Source organism: Gorilla gorilla, chromosome 1 (assembly GCF_029281585.2).
Source record: "Gorilla gorilla gorilla isolate KB3781 chromosome 1, NHGRI_mGorGor1-v2.1_pri, whole genome shotgun sequence".
Classification (NCBI taxonomy): Eukaryota; Metazoa; Chordata; class Mammalia; order Primates; family Hominidae; genus Gorilla; species Gorilla gorilla.
Window position 1 is genome coordinate 46404878 of NC_073224.2, and position 21792 is coordinate 46426669.

The 21792-nt window shown below is 43.1% G+C and overlaps 1 protein-coding gene and 1 non-coding gene across 4 annotated transcripts in view; one reads left to right on the plus strand and one right to left on the minus strand.

The window, feature by feature from the left end:
- The window catches only part of HHAT (hedgehog acyltransferase), a 346077-nt gene that overhangs the window by 297922 nt on the left and 26363 nt on the right, over positions 1-21792 (minus strand). For 2 of the 3 annotated variants that reach the window (XM_031004964.3, XM_055378934.2), the window contains exon 2: positions 13726-13793. In XM_031004964.3, coding sequence (XP_030860824.2) covers positions 13726-13793 — 68 coding nt within the window. Of the gene's footprint in view, positions 1-6894; positions 6934-13725; positions 13794-21792 lie in introns of those variants that run through there. The other variant, XM_063708819.1, reaches the window with a different exon arrangement.
- On the plus strand, positions 2002-2116 carry LOC115932098 (U5 spliceosomal RNA). The gene has a single exon (XR_004068442.2). It is a non-coding gene; the product is annotated as a U5 spliceosomal RNA (small nuclear RNA).

The following is a 21792-nucleotide window of genomic DNA, read 5'->3' on the forward strand; positions in this document are numbered from 1 at the left end:
AAATTAAGTATTAAGTAAATGTTGATATAAATATTAACATTTACATTAATGCAATATTATACTTAATATAACTTACTAGATGGGCTTAATAGCAAAAGTAGATTACATAAGAAAGAATTATTGAGCCGGGCGTGGTGGCTCATGCCTGTAATCCCAGAACTTTGGGAGGCCGAGGCAGGTGGATCACTTGAGGCCAGGAGTTCCAGACCAGCCTGGCCGATATGGCAAAACCCCCTATCTAGTAAAAATACAAAAAAAAAAAAAAAAAAAAATTAGCTGGGCATGGTGGCACATGCCTGTAATCCCAGCTTCTTGGGAGGCTGAGAAGAATCATTTGAACCCGGGAGGCAGAGATTGCAGTGAGCCAAGATTGCACCACTGCACTCCAGCCTGGATGACAGAGTGAGATTTTTTTTTTTTTAATTATTGAACCTAAGGATAGGTCAATAAAAATCACCCAATCTGAACAAGAGAGAGAAAACTGACTGAAAAAATACAGCCTCAGAGACCCTTGATATAAGAACAGAAGATCTGACATTGGTGTCATTAAATTTTCCAGAAGAAGAAAAAATATGAGGTTAAAAATATGTTCAAAGAAATAATGGCAAAAAAAAATCCCCAAATTTGGCAAAAAGCATAAACCTACAAATTCAAGAAGCTGAATAAACCCCAATCAAATTATACACAGCAATTGAAAGACAGAGCTTGGCAGAATGGATTGCTAGAAAAAAGACCCAACTCTGGACTGTCCACAGGAATTCACTTTAAATATAATGAAATGGGGAGGTGGAAAGTTAAAAGATGAAAAAGGATATGGCATACATACATGAATCAAAAGAAAGTGGGAGTGGCTCTACCAATGGCAGATAAAGTAGACTTCAGAGAAAGAAAATCACCAGGGTCAAAAAGGGTCATTGCAGAATGATAAAAATATCTTCTCACCAATAAGATATAAGAATCCTAAATGTGTATGTGTATATACACATACACATATACATATATATTTAAAAGCATTGTGGTTTTTCAGGGATTAGAGATGAAGAGGAGGAGGGTGAGTATGGCCATCAAAGAGGCAGCACAGAGTAGCTCTTCAAGGTTCTGTATCTTTGTCACGTCGGTGTTTACATGAATCTACACATGTGATAAAACCGCATATAACTATATACATATACACAAGTAAGTGCTTGCAAAACAGGTGAAATCTGATTAAAGTCTGTGGGTTGTACTAATGTCAAGTTCCTGGGTTTGAGTTCACTATGGAAGATTCCCCACTGGGGAGCTAACCATCAGGTCCTCCTGTTAGCAACAACAGACACCAGGAACTGCTGGGGGGTGGGAGGGAGGACTGGCAAGGGCTGAAAAACCAACTACTGGGTACTGTGCTCAGTACCTGGGTGACAAGATCATTCATACCCTCAACCTCAGCGTCACACAATATACCCAGGTAATAAACTTGCACATGTACCCCTGGAATCTAAAATTAAAAGTAAGGGATTAAAAAAAAAAAAAATTCCCCACTGGGGAAGCTGGGTAGAGGTACACAAGGCCTCTCTGTACTATTGCTGCAACTTCCTGTAAATGTGTAATTGTTTCAAAATAAGATGATGCTAAAGATAACAAATCGTACTCCAAGTCCCATTATAGAAAAAGGGCTAAAACGAGTTTCCACGGTTAACCCAGGATGGGATTTAGAACTCAGCTAGCATGTCCTCTACTTCGCCCCCTAGTGGTAGCACCAAAGGCACCCGGTGAATAACAAGGTGTGGAATCTCAAGGTGATGACTCAACATCTCATTTGCATACCCATAGTACCCTGCACATAGTAAATTATTTAAAGCTTAAAAGAATATTTCTTTTGACTCAGCATTTCTAACTATGGGAAGATTAAAGAATTCTTTTTGTGCAAACTGTAGGCAGTAATTCTTTTTGTGCGAACTGTAGGCACCATCGGCGTACTAGGAGTTGTGGTTACTACAACAATGAGTTGAACTAACTTCCAGCATTCACTGCTTTCTCTTCAAATCGAATAAATCTTTCGCCTTTTACTAAAGATTTCCGTGGAGAGAAACAAATCAGTTGTAAGCTAATTTTTTGCAAGCCTCGCCCTGGCGAGGCAGATCATGTTTTATAAAGAAAGACTTCAAGAGAAAAACATCGTGGTGCAGTTTTAGGCGTAAGTGATTTATTGTTGCTGTTTGTTTAAACATTGTGCAACAGAACTTTCAAGGACAGTTAACTCTTGTTTTCCATGTCAAAGGTCTGAATACTTGCATAATAGGAGTCTGTGTAACTTCCCCTGGTGACATCTGACTTGCTAATTAGCAACATTAACATTGGAGACACAGACTGGCTTAGACAATTTGGAGACTCCCCCTTAAGTGATGGCCTTTAAGATCCTAAATTCAGCCACATAGTTGGGAGAATTTCTGGTTGCCTATCTGCAAAAAAGCCCCAAATCCATCCTTCTCTAGATAATATTCTATTATCTATCTACCTAGTAAGAAATTCAATGCAAGGTGGTGATGCAAGCTCCTTAAAGGACTCCATCAATTCCACTGATCAGCTTGGTGTAAACTGGTTTCCACTGCTTGCCTAGTAAGTGTTTAATAAACGTACACATGCCAGATAGAATTTGACCTGAGCTTTGCTTTCATTAAACCTGGGAGCAAAATCATGATGGAATAACAAACCTTCATCCATCTCTAACTTTTCGGCAGCTATTGTCATCCCTGAAAGTGGCATCAGTCAGTTCCCCACACAAAGACACCCCACTTTACATCTTCTCCCACGTGCCCCTGTGATCTCGCTCTTACCTTGCTGCTGCTGCTTAATTTCTTTTTAACAAAGGCTTATCAACTGTCATGTCATGATTTTAAAAGGTAATAACCTTTTTAAGAATGCTGACAGGCACCACTTTTAGGAAATGTACTGAGAGAAGGAAATGTTTTCCCTCCTTCCCACTTCCCCATACCTCCCCCCAAATTTCAGATCCCGCCACTATTCAACCTGCCCTAGGCTGGAATAATCCCGTCCCCCTTTCTCTCTGAGTCTTGTTATGGCACTTATATACGTCTGAATCCTGTTACAGCACTTCCATGTTTGTGTGTAAATTAACTTTAATCCACCTCTAAGGACAGTTCTTAACATTGAAAGTTTCCAAATGAGGAGTCCAGAAAGAGTGAGTTAGCATTTGAAGGATTCTAATCAGAAATCTACTCCCAGACATGACTACAATTCAAATAATTCCAACATGGTACCTAAAGCTGCACCTGAAAGTTTACTAGCATAAGGAATGTTAGAAATAAATATTTCAGTAATGAAAAAGCGTGGTGCTCAATATGTGATGGATTAAAATTTTTCTCAGGCTCTGATACCCTTGTAATAATGAAGCATGTATGTAAGAATCCCTTGAGGCCAGGTACAGTGGCTCACGCCTGTAATCCCAACACTTTGGGAGGCTGAGCCAGAAGGATCACTTGAGCCCAGGAGTTAGAGGTTACTGTGAGCTATGATCATGCCACTGCACTCCAGCCTGGATGACAGAGCAAGACCCTGTTCTTTAAAAAATAAATCAATCAGTCTGGGTGTGGTGGCTCACACCTGTAATCCTAAAAGTTTGGGGGGCCAAGACAGGAGGACTGCTTAAGGCCGGGAGTTTGAGACAAGCCTGGGCAACAAAGCAAGACCCTGTCTGTATAAAAATTTTAAAACTTAGCTGGATATGGTGGCACATGCTCACAGTCCCAGCTATTCTGGGGGCTATGGGAGCTGGCACCACTACACTCCAGCCTGGCCAAGAAAGAGACCCTATCTAAAAAAAACAAAAAAAAAAAAACAAAAACAACAACAACAAAAAAAAAAAACAAAAAAACAAAAAAAAACACCTCCCTTGAGCCCAGCACCCAAAGCACTGAAAGTCTAACACTCTCTTGGTCGGTGTCCTTTGCTTTAATAAGGCTCTATCCTCTAATCAGACTAGAAGGGTAACTGCTTCAGCCAGCAGAATAGAACTGCACCAGCCTCAGAAGGAACTTTCATGCAAGATGCTTGTTGGGAGTACCTAAAGACAGACAATAGAGGCTTCACAAGCTTTCAGGAACAAGTTCAATGATGGTTTTGAACTTCCCTACCTAATGAATGTTTGTACTTGTAGGAGAATTCAGTTAGACACCTTCACTGTTTAACATACCACTTGGTGGCAAGGTTGTGGGAGAGAAGACATTTAACTCCTGTCCACCTCCAAGTGACAGAAGTTACCAAGAGTAAAACCAAAGAACTTTATTTTTGTTAAACAACAAAATAGGCTTGGGTCAGTTCAAAACATAGTACTTCTATTCAAGACTCAGCTCCAATCCACCTATTCCAGAGAGTCTTCTCTGATCATTCCAAGGCTAGAAATCCTCCCAGCAATTTTTGGCTACACTGACCAGGGACAATCATACATATGGAAACACTTTGTTAAATGGCATGCCAGGGCCAGCTTTCAAGCAGGACCCACGAGCAGGGCCAATTGTCCTGGCTGTGTACAGCTCTGGCCCTTGTTAAATACTTCACACATCAGCCATATTAAAGCTAGGGGTGTCCTCCTGGAATTCTCAAATAGAGTATAAACTTGTTGAGTAGAGAAATAATGCCTCTTAATTCCTTAACCCACAGCATTATCACAACCCAGATCAGAAAGCAGGCAGTAAGCACTGACTTGTAAGCTGACTGGTTTGTGACTGAGAAATTTCTCACCATTCTCAACAGTGGGTATGTCTTCATCTTTGCATCGAACTCCCTCAAACATTAGTAGACTCTTGATAATGTTTGCTGAATTGAGGTGAATATGCCCACTGGGGTTGGGGACTTCTTATAAAGGAACATTGATCTCTTGGAAACGTTTGCTTTGTTTCATGTGTGTAAACTCTGGTGAGTTTACAGAGGTTAGGCCTTAACTCATTTTCATTAAGCCGCAGCCCCTCAAAGATTATTCCAGCATGTCTGTCATCTCTCTGCTTCCCTCCATCTGATGGGAGCAGATTAATAAGTGATTTGGCTGTGTGAGTGAATGTTCAGCCCGTCTTAACAGAAAACTGGATTTTATACAGTTTTTCCCCTTCCCAGAGAGGCTTGCTTAGCAGAGACAGATTCCTGTGTTCCATGCCAGCCCCTCCAGACAAAGAATGTGGGTTGAAGAGTCTCCAAAATGTCAGGGGCAAGAAACCCATGGATTAGGCCAGGCGGGGTGGCTCACACCTGTAATCCCAGCACTTCGGGAGGCCAAGGCAGGTGGATCATTTGAGGCCAGGAGTTTGAGGCCAGCCTAGCCAGCATGTTGAAAACCTGTCTCTACTAAAAATACAAAAAGTTAGCCAAGTATGGTGGCACATGCCTGTAGGCCCTGCTACTTGGGAGGCTGAGGCACGAGAATTGCTTGAACTTGGGAGGCAGAGGTTACAGTGAACCATGGCTGTGCCACTGCACTCTAACACAGGCAATAGAGTGAGACTCTGTCTCAAAAAAATAAATAAGAAAAAAAAGAAACCCATGATTGGTGATGGAAGGTCAGGTTTGCTTCCTTCTTGTGAACACAAAGAATGCCGGCTCTTTACCCATCAGTACATGACCTTTTGTCTAGTCTCATCCATGCTAGATTTTCTTCCTGACATGTAAATTTGCGGACAGGTAGGAAAAATGTGAGATGTTAGTGATTTCCTGGTGAGAACAGGAATAGGAATTGTAGCTCTCTGCCTTACGTAAAAATAGGATCTGCAGCCAGGTGTGGTGGCTCATGCCTGTAATCCCAGCACTTTGGGAGGCCAAGGCTGGTGGATCACGAGGTCAGGAGATCAAGACCATCCTAGCTAATGCGGTGAAACCCCGTCTCTACTACAAATACAAAAACTTAGCTGGGCGTGGTGGCACATGCCTGTAGTCCCAGCTACTCGGGAGGCTGAGGCAAGAGAATCGCTTGAACCCGGGAGGCGGAGGTTGCAGTGAGCCGAGATCACGTCACTGCACTCCAGCCTGGGTGACAGAGTGAGACTCCGTCTCCAAAAAAAAAAAAAAATAGCATCTGCAATGTGAATGGATAAACATCAAATTTGCTTATTAATTTTTAGCCACCAGGTACCCTGCTCTGTTCTCTCTCTCTTCTATCTAGTAGTTCATGGGAAATATTATTTGTTTCATTAAAAAGGTCCTTGAAGGCCAGATGCAGTGGCTCACACCTGTAATCCCAGCACTTTGAGAGGCCAAGATGGGTGGATCATGAGGTCAGGAGTTCAAGACCAGCCTGGCCAATATAGTGAAACTCCATCTCTACTAAAAATACAAAAATTAGCCAGGCATGGTGATGGGCACCTGTAATCCCAGGTACTTGGGAGGCTGAGGCAGGAGAATCGCTTGAACCCAGGAGGCAGAGGTTGCAGTGAGCCAAGATCATGCAACTGCACTCTTCTCCAATGGCGTCATTGATCATGCACTGCACTTCAATGCAGTGAGACTCTGCATGCAGGGAAAAAAAAAAAAAGTCATTGAAGAAGCTAGGAGAAAATAAGGTGAAGGTAGAATCAAGGGTTTAGCTCTGCAAAACTAACAGATCAAGAGTGTGTGTGTGTATATGTGTTTGCAGAGAGAGAAGAGAAAGGAGAGAGAGACAGGGCAAGGCAGGAAAATCAGTCAGAGGGCTCCAGAAAGAGTCCACAGAAGACATGACACCTGAAACCCTTCAATGACTGACCACTGCCCTCTGGATAAAGTCCAGACTCCGCATATGGCACTTCATGGCCTTTACGATCTATCCCCTGCCTGTCTTGAGTCATTTGCCCTCCTCACAACTCAACCTTCTAGCCAAGCCAAATTTATTTCACTCAAATCCAGGTCGTCAGGCATGCTATTCCCTTCACCTACCTTTCCCGTCTCCCAGCCATCACCTCCCTTCAGTCCCTGCCGCTGGGGTTCTCTGCACCCTCTGTCTCTACAAGCCCCAGTGGCTGTTGCACCACCAGCTCACTGTCACATCATCACCTTCCCCCAAACTTCAGAGCCCACTTACGACAGAGACTGAGCCTGGAATGTCACAGCATCCCTGGCACGTGGCCTGGAAGCTGCTTACACAGCAGGTGCACATTTAACTCATGTGTTAAATGAGTCAAAATGGAATGTTGTTTTCCTGAAGTATTAAAATGCAGAGGCATTTATAAATAAGCCAAATCTTAAAAATCTTCATGGGCAAAGCATGAGTAGCTAAGAACTGTGTCTTTATAGAAGTACCTCTTTCTCTATGTTCATAGTCATTCGTATTCAAGCTCCCCTGTCTGCCTCTGTCTCTTCTTCCTAAGCCTCCTCACAGGCAATGGAAAGTCCTCTCTGATTTTACTTCTGAAAGAACAGCTTATTTAGAGGTCTGCCCCAATTTCAGAAACCTGTCATGGGAAAATGTGTCCTCAGGAAAGAACAGAATTGATTACTTGTAACACTCTTCATAATGCATTAGGATTTTGAGAGCTCCTTTCAACAGCAGTCCCCCTCTACATGTAAATGTCTCTCTGTAGAACATTACCTCCTTGCTACAGAGGGAGAATCAGCAATTTTTTTTTTTTTTTTGGAGACAGAATTTCACTCTTGTTGCCCAGGCTGGAGTGCAATGGTGCAGGCTCAGCTCACTGCAACCTCTGCCTCCCGGGTTCAAGCGATTCTCCTGCCTCAGCCTCCCAAGTAGTTGGGATTATAGGCACCCGCCACCACACCCAGCTAATTTTTGTATTTTTAGTAGAGACGGAGTTTCACCATGTTGGCCAGACTGGTCGTGGACTCCTGACCTCAGGTGATCCGCCCACCTCGGCCTCCCAAAGTGCTGGGATTACAGGCGTGAGCCAATGTGCCTGACCAAGAATCAGTAATTCTTAATGCTAAAGGAAGGAATTATTCATCCATGGAAGAAAAAAGTAACAATAACCACAATAACAGGTATTGTGCATCTATTCTGTACTAAGTACAAGCATGCTGGGTGTTTTCTGTCCATCACCTCTTTCTCCATAACCTTGTATTCCCATGTTGCAGGTAATAAAACTGAGGCTAAAAGGAGGTAAATGAGGCCAGGCACAGTGGCTCATGCCTGTAATCCCAGCACTTTGGAAGGCTGAGATAGGTGGATCACTTAAGGCCAGGAGTTGAAGACCAGACATGGCGAAACACATCTCTACTAAAAATACAAAACCTAGCTGAGTGTGGTGGCACACGCCTGTAACCCCAGCTACTCAGGAGGCTGAGGCAAGAGAATCACTTGAACCTGGGAGGCAGAGGTTACAGTGAGCCAAGATCATGCCACTGTACTTCAGCCTGTCTCAAAAAAATGCATACATTTTTTTAAAAAGGAGGTAAATTATTTTCTCAGATGTAGCAAAGCCAAATTTGAACTTAAGCCCATCCAACTCCAAACCTGTGCTCTTTCCATTATGCCAAGTATTTATGATCTTGAATCCTAAATTAAAGGAAAAAAATGAATGACAATATACCTGACATAGAACTTCATTTGTATCAGTTTGGTTCAGATGCTACTGTCTAGAAACATGTTTACTTCATCGAGCAAGCAACGTGGGCGCTGAAATATTTCCCCTATCTCCCTGGCATCACTAGAGAGAAGACCAGCAAGAAGAAAGAAAAAGGGACTGGCAAATACAACGACAGATCACCCCAGAACCCAGCAAGGCTGGGTTCACCCCATTCTAGCACAGCACACTGGAGCCTGCAGGGGGTGGGGGTGGGGGAGGGGCTTTTACCCTGACAGCCTGGAAGAGCAAACATTACAAAAAAGGATGCAAAAACCAAAGCATATGGAGTCTGAACAGCCCTTGACAGCCGCACCTACGCAAGCACCCACACCACTTCTGTTGTCTTGGCAAGTGCAATCAGCGTTACCCTCAAAGAAATGACAAAGCTCAAAAGCATTCTTGATTGGGGCTGTAATCCTCCAAACCTGAACATCATCAAAAATTGGAGGACTACAGTCAGGTCCAGCTCCCTTTCACTGCCCTAGGTGAAGCTTCACTTTGACTCACCATTTCCCTAATACATTCTTCCCTTTTCTACCCATAGCAACACCACTGGAACAGCATCTCCTCTACTGATGATCTTGCCAAATCCTACCCATTCTCTGGAGCTCAGGTGAAGGTCAGCCCCCTTCTCCCAGAAGCAGTCTGTGATTTTTTGTGCCCAGAATGGTGTCTCCCTACTCTGACTCTACACACTGTCCCACTTAGCCCACTTACCTACATGGCTATCTAGAGGCACGTAGGACCAATGTATTTCACACCTCCATGCTGCAACCTGGCACTTCACTCTTGCCTGCAGTTAAATTCAATAAAATACTCACTGACTCTGCTCCAGGCATTGAAGATACAGAAATGATTAAATCCCAGCCCTGCTTTTGTGGGACCCACAATCTAAGTGAGAAAGGACAACATCAAATAAAATTCTACAAATAAATTTGTCATAATAGGGTACACAATTTCATCCAAAAGAGTGCTATCCTATCACCCTGTTTACTGCCTTCATGTCATTTAGCTCAATCTGTGGCCATTGTTCATTTGTTTGCGGTCAGCCTGTCCCTATTAGGAGAAACTAGCATAGGAACGTTTTCTGTCTGGCTCACCACTGTCCCCAGCACTCCATATGGACTTGAGCACAGACACTCTCATTGAAAGCTATATTTGTGGAAGGAAGTAAAGAGAGAGGCAGGGAAGTGTCAGGAACTATGAGCACCAAGCCCAGCTTGAGCTTCAGGCAATGCTTCCGTGACAGGGAGCCAGCTAAGATCTGAAGTCTGAGTGAGGGCCGGACAGGGAAGGCGTGAGCCCCAGTCCAGAAGAGGAACAGGATGAGTAAAGGTAAGAATGGCAAATTGGCATGACCAAGGGAGTGGTCATTTAAGAGCCCTTAAATATTGCTATAGACCAGCTGCTCTTAAAAGGGGGTGATTTTTGCCTCCTGGGGGCATTTGGCAATGCATGGAGACTTTCTAAATTGTTTCTTGTTTTTGATTTTATTTTTAGAGACAAGGTCTCACTCTGACACCCAGGCTGGAGCGCAGAGTGCAGTGGCACGATCCCTGCTCACTACAACCTCCACCTCCCGGGTTCAAGCAATTCTCGTGTCTCAGTCCCTGGAGTAGCTGGGATTACAGGCACACACCTGGCTGTAATTTTTGTATTTTTAGCAGACATGGGGTTTCATCATGTTGGCCAGGCTACTCCTGACCTCAATGATCGCTGGTCTTAGCCTTCCAAAGTGCTGGGATTACAGGAGTGAGCCACCACACCCAGCCCACTTTTTAAAATTGTTAAGGCTTAGGGCAGGAAATGCTGCTAGCATCTACTAGGTACAGTCCAGGGACTCTGCTAAGCATTGTACAACGTCCAGAGCAGCTCACCACAACAGCCATCTAATCTAGAATGTCAGTAGTGGCCAGGCAGCATAGCTCACACCTGTAACCCCAGTGCTTTGGAAGGCTGAGGCTAGGAGTTCAAGACCAGCCTGGGTAATATAGTGAGACCCCATCTCTACAAAATATTAAAAATCAGCCAGGTATGGTGGTGCATGTCTGTAGTCCCAGCTACTCAAGAGGCTGAGGCAGAAGGATTGTTTGAGCCCAGGAGTTCAAGTCTCCAGTGAGCTATTATTACAACCACTGTACTCCAGCCTGGGTGACAGAGCAGGATCACATCTCTTCAAAAAAAATTTTTTTTTAATAAAATGTGGCCAGGCATGGTGGCTCATGATTCTAATGCCAGCACTTTGAGAGGCTGAGGCAGGTGGATCACTTGAGGTCAGGAGTTTGAGACCAGCCTAGCCAACGTGGTGAAACCCCATCTCTATTAAAAATACAAAAATTGGCCAGGCATGGTGGTGTGTGCCTATAATCCCAGCTACTCAAGAGACTGAGGCAAGAGAATTGTTTGAACCTGAGAGATGGAGGTTGCAGTGAGCCAAGATTGTGCCACTGCACTCCAGCCTGGGTTACAGAGCGAGACCCTATCTCAACAAAATAAAATGTCAGCCAGGCATGGTGGCCCACACCTGTAATCCCAGTATTTTGGGAGGCCAATGCAGGTGGATCACCTGAGGTCGGGAGTTGGAGACCAGCATGGCTAATATGGCAAAACCCCATCTCTACTAAAAATAAAAAAAATTAGCTGGATGTGGTTGCAGGTGCCTGTAATCCTAGCTACTCAGGAAGCTGAGGCGGGAGGATCACTTGAACCCAGGAGGCAGAGGTTGCAGTGAGCCAAGATCACGCCACTGCACTCCAGCCTGGGCAACGGAGGGAGACTCTGTCTCCAAAAAAAAAAAAAAAAAAAAAAACTGTCCGCAGTACTGAGGTTTACCAACCCAGCTGCAGACTAACATTCAAGGGATAGGCTGGTCAGAAAACATAAGCTTTCTTCTAAAGGTCATGATTTCTAGTCACACCTAATATCTTCTTTTGATTAGAATTTGGACCAAAATAGCATGTGCTTGCCACTTCCTATAGCCTCTGAGAAAAGAAATATTCAGCAAGGAGTATCTTGATCCTAGGGACCCATATCAATGTCCTTCCTCTGCCGGATATTCACCAGGACCCATTTCCTCCATAAATTATAGGGCTCCAAACCACCCACCCCACATGCAAGGTGATGAGAAGTAGAGAGATGAGAAGATGAGAGGTGCTCAGAACACTGGTAGATGAATGGATAGTCAGACAGAGGGATGGACAGATTTGTCAGGATGGCAAAAGACGGAATCCTTGGAGCTCCCAGAGTGTGTGTGTCTGTGCCACGTGGACTCTTCTGTGAAGGCAGAATTGGCCTGAGCAACAACACTCCCGACCCCAGACCTGTTATGAAGAGCACTGAGAAGGGGTCATCTCTGCAGGACTCTGGAGCCTCTGCAGGGAGTCAAGCAGCTGGGCTTGACCCAGTGAAGTGACAGGAGCCGGGAAGTCAGTGAAGACAAAGCCGCTTTGTCTAGAAGTAGCAACGCATGGCTGGGCTGAGCCTGCCCTTGATAATGAAATCTGTGGCAGCTCCAAAACTTGTTGGGGCCTGACCCTGTGTTCACTTTCTCACGCTGCCTCACCATTGTTCCTCTGCAGCTAAAAGTCTTTCAAATGTGTCTGCTTATTTTTGCCCTGGCAAATAATTCTATATTTCCAATATTATCTAAAATGCTTGAATTTTAACTCTAAAAGGAAAAAAAAATCATCTTTTTTTCTGCTGTAAGACATCCGCTAGTGTTACATTCATAAAGAGTAGATCCGAGACACTCAGAAAGGCTACCTCCTATTTCATCTTAAATTCCACTTTGTGACAAAGCTTCCCAGATTTCCTCATCTCTGAAGTGGGCACAATACTACCCACATTACATTCTTATTAACAATCCTAAAAAGGGCTTATTTAAATAAGAAACATCTAGAAATGGATGCCATGGATGAAAATTCAATTTACATCTAAGTTTTCATGGAAGCATCTGGTGGGTAGAGCGACAAAAGCCAAGAATGGCACCCCATGCAGGGCAGGATGCTCTTCTCAGTTCCAGACAAACATGGCCTTGTATCTTACATATGGCTCTGCACAGAGCTGGGAGAAAGGAACAGGCTACCCTAGCAAATCAAAATGGAAATTGAGCTACATTTGTTACAATTCAAGCAAGATCTGCAACTTTCAATAGAAAAATATTAGTACAGGCAGTACCCAACTTGGAAATGAACTGTCTTGCAAAAGTTCATTTGCAAGCAGAGTGTTCAGAACCTGGAATGCAAGGTGTCTTTTATGTCCCAAGCCAGCCCACAAAAGGCTGATTGAATCTGTAATCTATTTGGTATATTACATAAAGTAAAAATAGAAAACAAAACAAAACAGAACGCTCTGATAACATTTTAAAAACATATAAAAATACTTAGAAAACAAATATACAGCCCATAATTAGCCTTGACCTGAAGCCCCCTCCATGACCTGGGCCCTGGACCCCCTACAGTCCAAGTCGTAGCTGAAATGGGGTCCTGAGAAACTGAATGGAGAAGAATGAGAAGAACCCCAGCCTAAAAGGGACAGGGGTTCTGGTGGGAGAAAAAAAGTAGTCAGGCATCTCTCAACTGGAAGAGAAGGGTCTGGTACCTACCCAGAATATATACTCTAGCACAGAAGTGCTACTGGTCACATCTAGAAAGACATGGGTATGTGAAAGAACAGTGGCCACTCTGCCTGCTACCAAAGTAGACAAAATGAGCTGCTGCTGAAGACAAGCGAGCCAGCCGCCTGGCACCGCCCTACCAGAGGGACGAGGGATGTGAATTCCCAGCATGCTCTGCAGCAGCATGGACAGCCAGGGACACTCAGAGGCCGGAAGGAAGATGTTCCTGCAGCTGCCGGCAGTTGGTATAGGAGCGTCCAGGGGCCGCATGTGATTCTGATGGATCTGGCGAGGTCAAGTAGGAAGTTTCTGAGCTTTACAAAAGTGAAAACTGTCCTAACTGATAAGGTTAGTCACATTTCTGGTATCTTCAGAAGAGAACAGGGGACAAGAACATAGAGACCCTGGGAACGCCTTCCCCAACACAGCACACTCACACCTTTACGGCAGAAAGGGTGCTTCATTCCAGATTGCTGCTGAATCCGATACCTGGATCGACTCCAAATACAAATGTGATGTGAAATATTGAAATCAGGTTTGAAAACTGAGATTTATTATTCATCCACTTTGTACCTTCTTTAATCCTCCAAATAAAGTGTCAGTCTCCAGCTCAAATTCCTGGTCCAGCTCCTCTTCGTGTTCTGACCAAAAAAAAAAAAAAAGTCTTCGTTAGTCACAAATCTAAACAAAACTGGGCTGGCTGAAGAGCTGAAGCACTGAAAGAATTGGACTATGTCCTGGAAAAGCAGCCAGTGGACTAAGCTGCAGGCACGGAAACATACCACACTCCTTGACCTTGCTTTCCAGTGTTCTGTGACCTACGTTCCTGGAAATATGTAGAGCCACTGATGGAAACTTGGCTTGAAATAAGGGTCACAAAAGGAGAGAGCAAGGGAGAAGAGTTTCCAACACAGGAAAACATGGGAAGGGTTACTGCAAATGGCCCATGTGCACACGCTGTTAGAAATTTTGGGCCGGGCATGGTGGCTCACGCCTGTAATCCCAACACTTTGGGAGGCCAAGACGGGCAGATTACAAGTTCAGGAGTTTGAGACCAGCCTGATCAATGTGGTGAAACCCCATCTCTACTAAAAATACAAAAATTAGCCAGGTGTGGTGGCATGGTCAGGAGAATGAGGCAGGAGAATTGCTGCAACTGGAAGGCAGAGGTTGCAGTGAGCCAAGATTATGCCATTGCACTCCAGCTTGGGCAACAAGAGCAAGACTCCATCTCAAAAAAGAAAAGAAAAAAAAAAAAATTTTGACACAGACTATGCCACAAAACTATGGTGATTGGATCCGGTATGATATAATGCTAACAAAATATAATAAAATAGTCATATAATGGTAATGAGCATGTTTGTAAGTAAACAATACAGTTGATTTGAAACAAAAGATAAAATAAAATCTGCAAACACTTCTTGAGGATGTACAGTAACCAGACACAGTACAAGATACTAGCAATGAAATGGAACCAGACTGGCGTGGCTTTTGTCTTCCTGGGGCTTACTGTATACTGGGGAAGATAGACAAACACAGAATAAGAAACTATGATAGTGCTGATCAGTGCCATGATGCAGGAAGGAATGCTGTGGGAGCCGATGCTGAGGTCTGTGCGATGTCCTGTAGGCAACTGCATGGATGCGGGTGGAGCTCAAAGGAATGCTCTAAGCTGGAGATAAAGACTTACAAGTTCTCAGTATAAGGGTGGGACAAAACCACCAGAATGGCTGAGATTCCCCCCCAAAAAAGGACAAAGAGTACATAGACAAGAACGGGGAAATATTAATGCATATCAGATCAACAAAAGTATAAAAACCTCAAGAAACCAAAAAGGAGCTCTCCAGAAGGAAACCCAGGAGAGAGTGCTGTCACTAAAATATAATCATGAAATAATGCTGGTTTCAGAGTAGGATCAAGGGGCAGATTCACACACACTAGATGCAAACAGCAAGCCAAGCATCAGACCACAGGCAACATTTAGGAACAACAGAAAAGAGAGGGGCTTGCACACCGGCCCAGGGTACACACCGCACACCTCCAGGAGCCCCAGCCACAGTGCAATCCAAGTGATCTGGGTGTGCCATGGAGGTGTGTGATTGCAGTAGGGCACTGGTCCTCTCTGTGACAGCTGCACGCAAGACCATTGTGTGTGCGTGCACGCACCTATTTGCGTGTTGCACTGTACACAGACACACAGACTCAAGTCCAAAGGAACAATTGGCAAACAAATGACAAGTTACTGTGATCCAACAAAGAAGTAACAGAAACCTCTGAATTCATTAAGGCAAAGAGGGTAGAAAAACTTTCTGCCTCTTCCCGCTTCTGTTTTGGCTTCACTTTCACACAAACTGCAACCTTTAGAAACATCAGAGTTACACGGGATTAAAACAAAGCAAAAACTTAAGCTCTTTTTTTTGGTGCTTCTTTAAGAGTTCATTCAAAAGCAGTGGCATTTACACGCTAGCCTCAGATTTCCTGAGGCTGGAACATATCTCCCTCTAGTGGGAGAAAGGAACCCCATAGCAGACAAGAGAATTATAATGAAATCTTGCCTAGTGCTGTCCAACAGAAATAGAACACGAACCACACTTAAAATTTTAAAGTTTCTAATAGCCACAAAGTTAAAAAAAAAAAAAAAAAAGTGAAGTTAATTATTTATTCCAATATATCCAAAATTGTATTTCAATATAAAATCAATATTAAACAGTTATATGAGTTATTTTACATTCCCTTTTTCTAATTCTTTATAATCCTATTTACATGTCATCTCTATAGCACACCTCAATTTGGCCTGGCCACATTTCAAATGCTCCCTATCCAGATGTGGCCCACGAGTACAATATTGGACAGCATAGCTCTAGACCAAAAATCTGTCCTCGGCCAGGCGCGGTAGCTCACTCCTGTAATCCCAGCACTTTGGGAGGCCAAGGCGGGCAGATCACCTGAGGTCAGGAGTTCAAGACCAGCGTGGCCAACATGGAAAAACTCCATTCTCTACTAAAAATACAAAATTAGCTGGGCGTGATGGCAGGCGCCTGTAATCCCAGCTACTCGGGAGGCTGAGGCAGGAGAATCGCTTGAACCCAGGAGGCAGAAGTTGTGGTGAGCCTAGATCATACCATTGCACTCCAGCCTGGGCAACAAGAGCGAAACTTCATATCAAAACAAAACAAAACAAAACAAAAAAACCCACAAAAACAACCTTTCCTCATGTTTTGGAGAATTCATATAAATCACCTTTGTCTCATTTCTTGACACAAATGCTCCCTGACATAAATTTTAAATTGTAACTTAAATCCATTCATGACCTGTTCGGAACTCACTGTTTTCAAATTGTCTTAAGTTAGCTGAAAATCCCAGCTGCAGAATGTAGTTGATACAGGAGAACCTGTGGCAGGACATCTTTCCACAAGCTGTAGTAACCCTCAGAATTTCTGATTATATCTTCTGGTAACTGCCCTTTGGGTTCATTCGGCCCACTGCCCAGATACAGCAGATTTACCAAGACAGAGGAATTGCAATAGAGAAATTTAATTCACACAGAGCTGCCTAAATGTCAGATGGGAGTTTTATTATTACCAAAATCAGTCTCCCGAAAATTCGGAGACTGGGTTTTTTTTTGTTTTTTCCCAGAAGTCTCGCTCTGTCGCCTAGGTTGGAGTACAGTGGTGCGATCTTGGCTCACTACAACCTCCACCTCCTGGGTGCAAGTGATTCTTCTGCCTCAGACTCTCAAGTGGCTGGGATTACAGGTGTGCACCACTATGCCCAGCTAATTTTTGTATTTTTAGTAGAGACGGGGTTTCTACTAAAACCCCATGTTGGTCAGGCTGGTCTCGAACTCCTGACCTTGTGAGACTGGGGTTTTTTAAGGATAATTTGGCAGGTAGAGGGCCAGGGCTGATTGGTCAGGTCGGAGATGAAATCACAGGGAGTCAAAGCTGTCCTGCTGTGCTGAGTTGGTTCCTGAGTGGGAGCCGCAAGATCAAATGAGCCAGTTCATCGATCTGGGTGGCACCAGCTGATCTCTCCAGTACAAAGTCTGCAAAATATCTCAAGCACCAATCTTAGGTTTTACAACAGTGATGTTATCCCTAGGAGCAATTGGGATGGTTTAGAATCTTGTGGCCTCTAGCTACATAACTCCTAAGCCATAATTTCTAATTTTATGACTAATTTGTTAGCCCTACAAAGGCAGTTATATTTATAATTTTGGCACAGGCAGTTTTATTCTTAGGGAGGGACCTCAGACCTTCATTCTTTGAGCAGAACTGGAGTTTTTATCCTAAGTCAAATACAGTCAAGCAAGAGGCTGCAACAAACAGAAAAGAAGCCTTCTGTGCCTGGGAATTCTCTCCCCATCACACAGGACTGTCTGGCAGAACCTGCTCTTTCTTCCAGTGCCCTGGTTCTATTTCCCCAAATTCAGTGCTCCACAAAACTGCCTGAGAGCATAGAAATGAAGCAATTTCTGCTGATGAGTCCTGATTACCATGTCAGCTGTTGATTCTTCCCTTCCACAAAAGGATACATCAAAGCTCCATCCTACCTACCGAGTGAGAGGATTTGCATTTTAATCGCTGCCAATGAGCTGTGGTGGTAAACCATTTACTTAAAACCTCTAACTAACCTACCCCTTTTCACTCTCAGCATTTTGATGGGAAATTAATTCTGGGCTGTGTGCAGTAAGAGGGCAATAATCAGAAGAAAACACATACACACACACACCCTAGTCTGACACAAGCCACTGCCAGGGAGCAGCACACCCAGTCATGGGGCACGTGCCCCGCTGTTTCTATGCATTGGCAAAACTCCAATCAGCTCCTACTGATTATTTCTCCAGGAAGCCATGAGTACAATAGACTGTGGTAGTCATTGAGAATGGGAAGGGGGCACAGAAAAGACGGGCTTCTAATGATAGGAGAATTTAGCGCTAAGCAACTCTCAAATATTCTTCTGCAGATTATCCTACAGAAATGGGGTGGCTTTTCATGACACTCTGGAGGCCTAGGGGCTCCTTCTTTCCTCTTCCAATTTCCACTTGAGGAATAAAAAAGTGATTTAGAAATAACCCAAGGAAAAGCAAATCAGATATGTCAAAGGATGTAAAAGGAGACACTGCGTAAATGTGCTTCAAAACTCCCAAATGGGGCTGCTCATCTGCCACTCACCTGAGAAATTCTGAGTCTGCAGGGGCAGACCACCAGGTGCGTAATTTGCATGGAAAACTTTAGAGCTTCTGGGAGAAGTAGAAGCAGCCTGGACTGAAATGGAAACTCTCAAGCCAAGAGTAAGCCATAAGCTCTGTGCATGTTCAGGGGTCTGACATGGAGTACCAGCTGAGAAACATAAGGAATGAGGAGCTGTGGAGTCTAACACTAGGGCTTGCCCACAAATGCCCTCTAGCCTAGGCTCTGCCCCATGTCATTGTGGGAGGCTTATTAGAAGTCTTAAGAAAGCAGATTACCTGGAAGCCAACACTCTCCTATGTAAGGATAAAAAAATATTTTTCCTCCAACTTTCTTAGGTTCATGACTGAGGCCCCTATAACAAAAGGCACATTAACAAGAGAAGAGCATACAAATGTATTTAATGTAAGTTTCACATGATACAGGAGCCTTAGTAAGGAAATGACGACTAAGAAATGGCTAAATTTTATTTTATTTTATTTTTTGAGATGGAGTCTCACTCTGTCGCCCAGGCTGGAGTGCAGTGGTGCGAACTCGGCTCACTGCAAGCTCCACCTCCCAGGTTCACGCCATTCTCCTGCCTCAGCCTCCCAAGTAGCTGGGACTACAGGCGCCCACCACCACACCCGGCTAATTTTTGTATTTTTAGTAGAGACGGGGTTTCATCGTGTTAGCCAGGATGGTCTTAATCTCCTGACCTCATTATCCACCCGCCTCGGCCTCCCAAAGCGCTGGGATTATAGGCGTGAGCCACCGTACCCAGCCAAATTTGTATATTTTAATGCTAGGTTTGATGAAGATTGGACAGTCGTGGAGAAATAGATTTGGATAAAGTGAGTATGTTCTAATGGTAATAAACTGACGGGAACTTAGCAAGACCTATTTCTTCTGTGTGATCCTTCATCTTCTGAGATAAGGATGTTCCCTTCTTTTGTGTATAGAGAAGGCACCTCTCACATGAGAGTTTTATGACCTGCTTCAGGGGAGAAAGGTTGGGAGTAACTTTCCTGCTTCTGCTGTTTTCTCAAATGCCAAGGTGCCATGTTTTGAGGTAGTGCTCCTGAACCCCCAACACCTACCTGAAGGACCAGTGTTAACCCCGGAGGAAAATGCCAGTGCAAGGAGGAAGGGATAGGCTACAAGACTTGGGATCCATTCCAATTGGAAGACAGTGATTCAACTGTTTCCTAAGACCCTGGCCATAGATAACAATGGAAACCACAGCCAAATATAATGTGAAGCATCACCAAACAGAATGTTTGGAGCCTTGGCTGTTCTACAACACTCACTGTTAATGCTTCAAGACAGGCTGTTCAGTTCCCAGCTCCTACAGGAGAAGTTCAATTGGGTCTTTTCACAAAGCCTTGTAAACTGAAGGGCCCCTGGTGGCCCCAGACATACTCAGTCAGCTCACCTGGTTCCAAGAGCAAGGACACCTGTTCAAGGACAGGACCAGTGGCCTTTGTTTTCCCACCCTGGACTGGGTTCTCCAGAGTTACTGATCATCTTGCAACCACGTTCCTCTAATCACAGAAGTCAGTGGGAAAAATTACTTCCTAACAAAGCCCATGACCCATAAGAGGTTAGCATGTTGCATGAAGAATGTAAAAGAAAGAACTAATCTATAAATGAGCTTCTGTATCCTTTCTTCACAAATTGAGCTTAGTAATAATGAAGGCCACAGGTTTATAAAGAAATAAACAAAAGGTAGAAGGTGAATGTGTTCCGCTATACTAGCTGTATCCCACTTTAAGAACAACTATATAAAAACAAAGAAATAGGGAGTAGTGATTCAAATAAATACTTCGCACCATAAAAAGCAAAAGCTTTTTAAATATGAGGGCTTCCCGGTGCTAGAGTTTATTTAAAGAAACATTAACTACAGATATATCACTGAATATTAAAAAAATGAAAAAAAAAGCCTGTGACATGAAAACGCAAATCAACGGGAAGCACAATTTCATTTATAAAAACATCATTAATATGCAACTTTTCAGGAACATAGCTGCTTCATAAAAGAAGATGTGCCTGGGCTCTGCAAAATCAGAAGGTTCTAGGGTAGCTGCTTTTCATTAGAAAATAATTTTCACAGGCCAGGCATAGTGGCTCATGCCATAATCCCAGGACTTTGGGATTTGGCTTGAGGCCAGGGGTTTAAGACCAGCCTGGGCAACATAGCAAGACCCTGTCTCCAAAAAAAAAAAAAAATAGCCAAGCAAGTGTGCAAGTGTGGTACTGTGTGCCTGTAGTCCTAGCTACTTAGGAGGCTGAGGTTGGAGGATCACTTGAGCCCAAGCACTTGAGTTTGCAGCGAGCTAGGACTGAGCCACTACACTCCAGCCTGAGCAACAGAATGAGACACTGTCTCAAAAATAATAATAATGAAATAGAAAAATATGAATTGCTCAAACTGACTTAAGAATGAAAACATACCAATAACCCTGAAAGGTACTGAAAAGTTTTCAATGAATCTACTCCCAAAGAGACTTCATGCCTAGACAAACTTAGAAGTGAATAACATCAGACACTGATGCAGACATTTCATATACTACTTTAACAGTTCCATAATATTTTTTAAAATGGAATCCTCTCCAGTTGTTTTATAAAGCTAACAGAATATCAAGATTGAAATTTGGGGATGAGACAAAACAAAATTACAGGCCAACAACTCTCACTTAGAAATCCATATATTTTTTAACCCTAGGGAAAAAAAGCAGTATGTTTAAAAATACCATGGCCATGGTAGGTTTGTAATAGGAATGAATCCGTATGGTTTGCCTTTGGAAAACTGATGACTTTAAAATATAGTATCAATAGGTCAAAAAAGGAATAGGTACTTTAAAAACAAATAAAATTCAACACTTATTGCCAATTTAAAGGGGCTAGGATTCCTTAACATGAGTTTTTAAAAACAAGTAAGTAAAGCTTGTTCAACCTTTCACTATACAGAGATTTCCATTAAAGTCAGAATTAAAACAGGTTAACATTCAACTATTGTATTGTTCTAGATGTCCTAGCAAAGCAAAAACAAATGAAGCAAAACTACTATTATTATCTGTGGATGGTATTATCTAAATAGAAGAACAAGGAAAAGCAAGCCAATGGAACATAAGAGAATTCAATAAATTGCTGAAATATAAAATACATAAACCAAAATAAATACCTTTAGTGTAGATCAGAAATAATCAGCTAGAAAATTTGTAAAATATCCCAATCACAAAAGGAGAAAGGAAAAGACTCAGAAATAATCTTAAGTTTTAGCAGAATCTATTATGAAGACAACCACAAACATTAAGGGAAGTGATGAAAGATTTTGAATAAGCAAAGAAAAAATATATTATTGGATAGAAAGACACATTATAAAAATATCAATTATTTATAAATTAATGTATACGTTTATTACAATTCTAATTAAAACCCTAATGATTTTTTGAAAGTAGCCAATTTC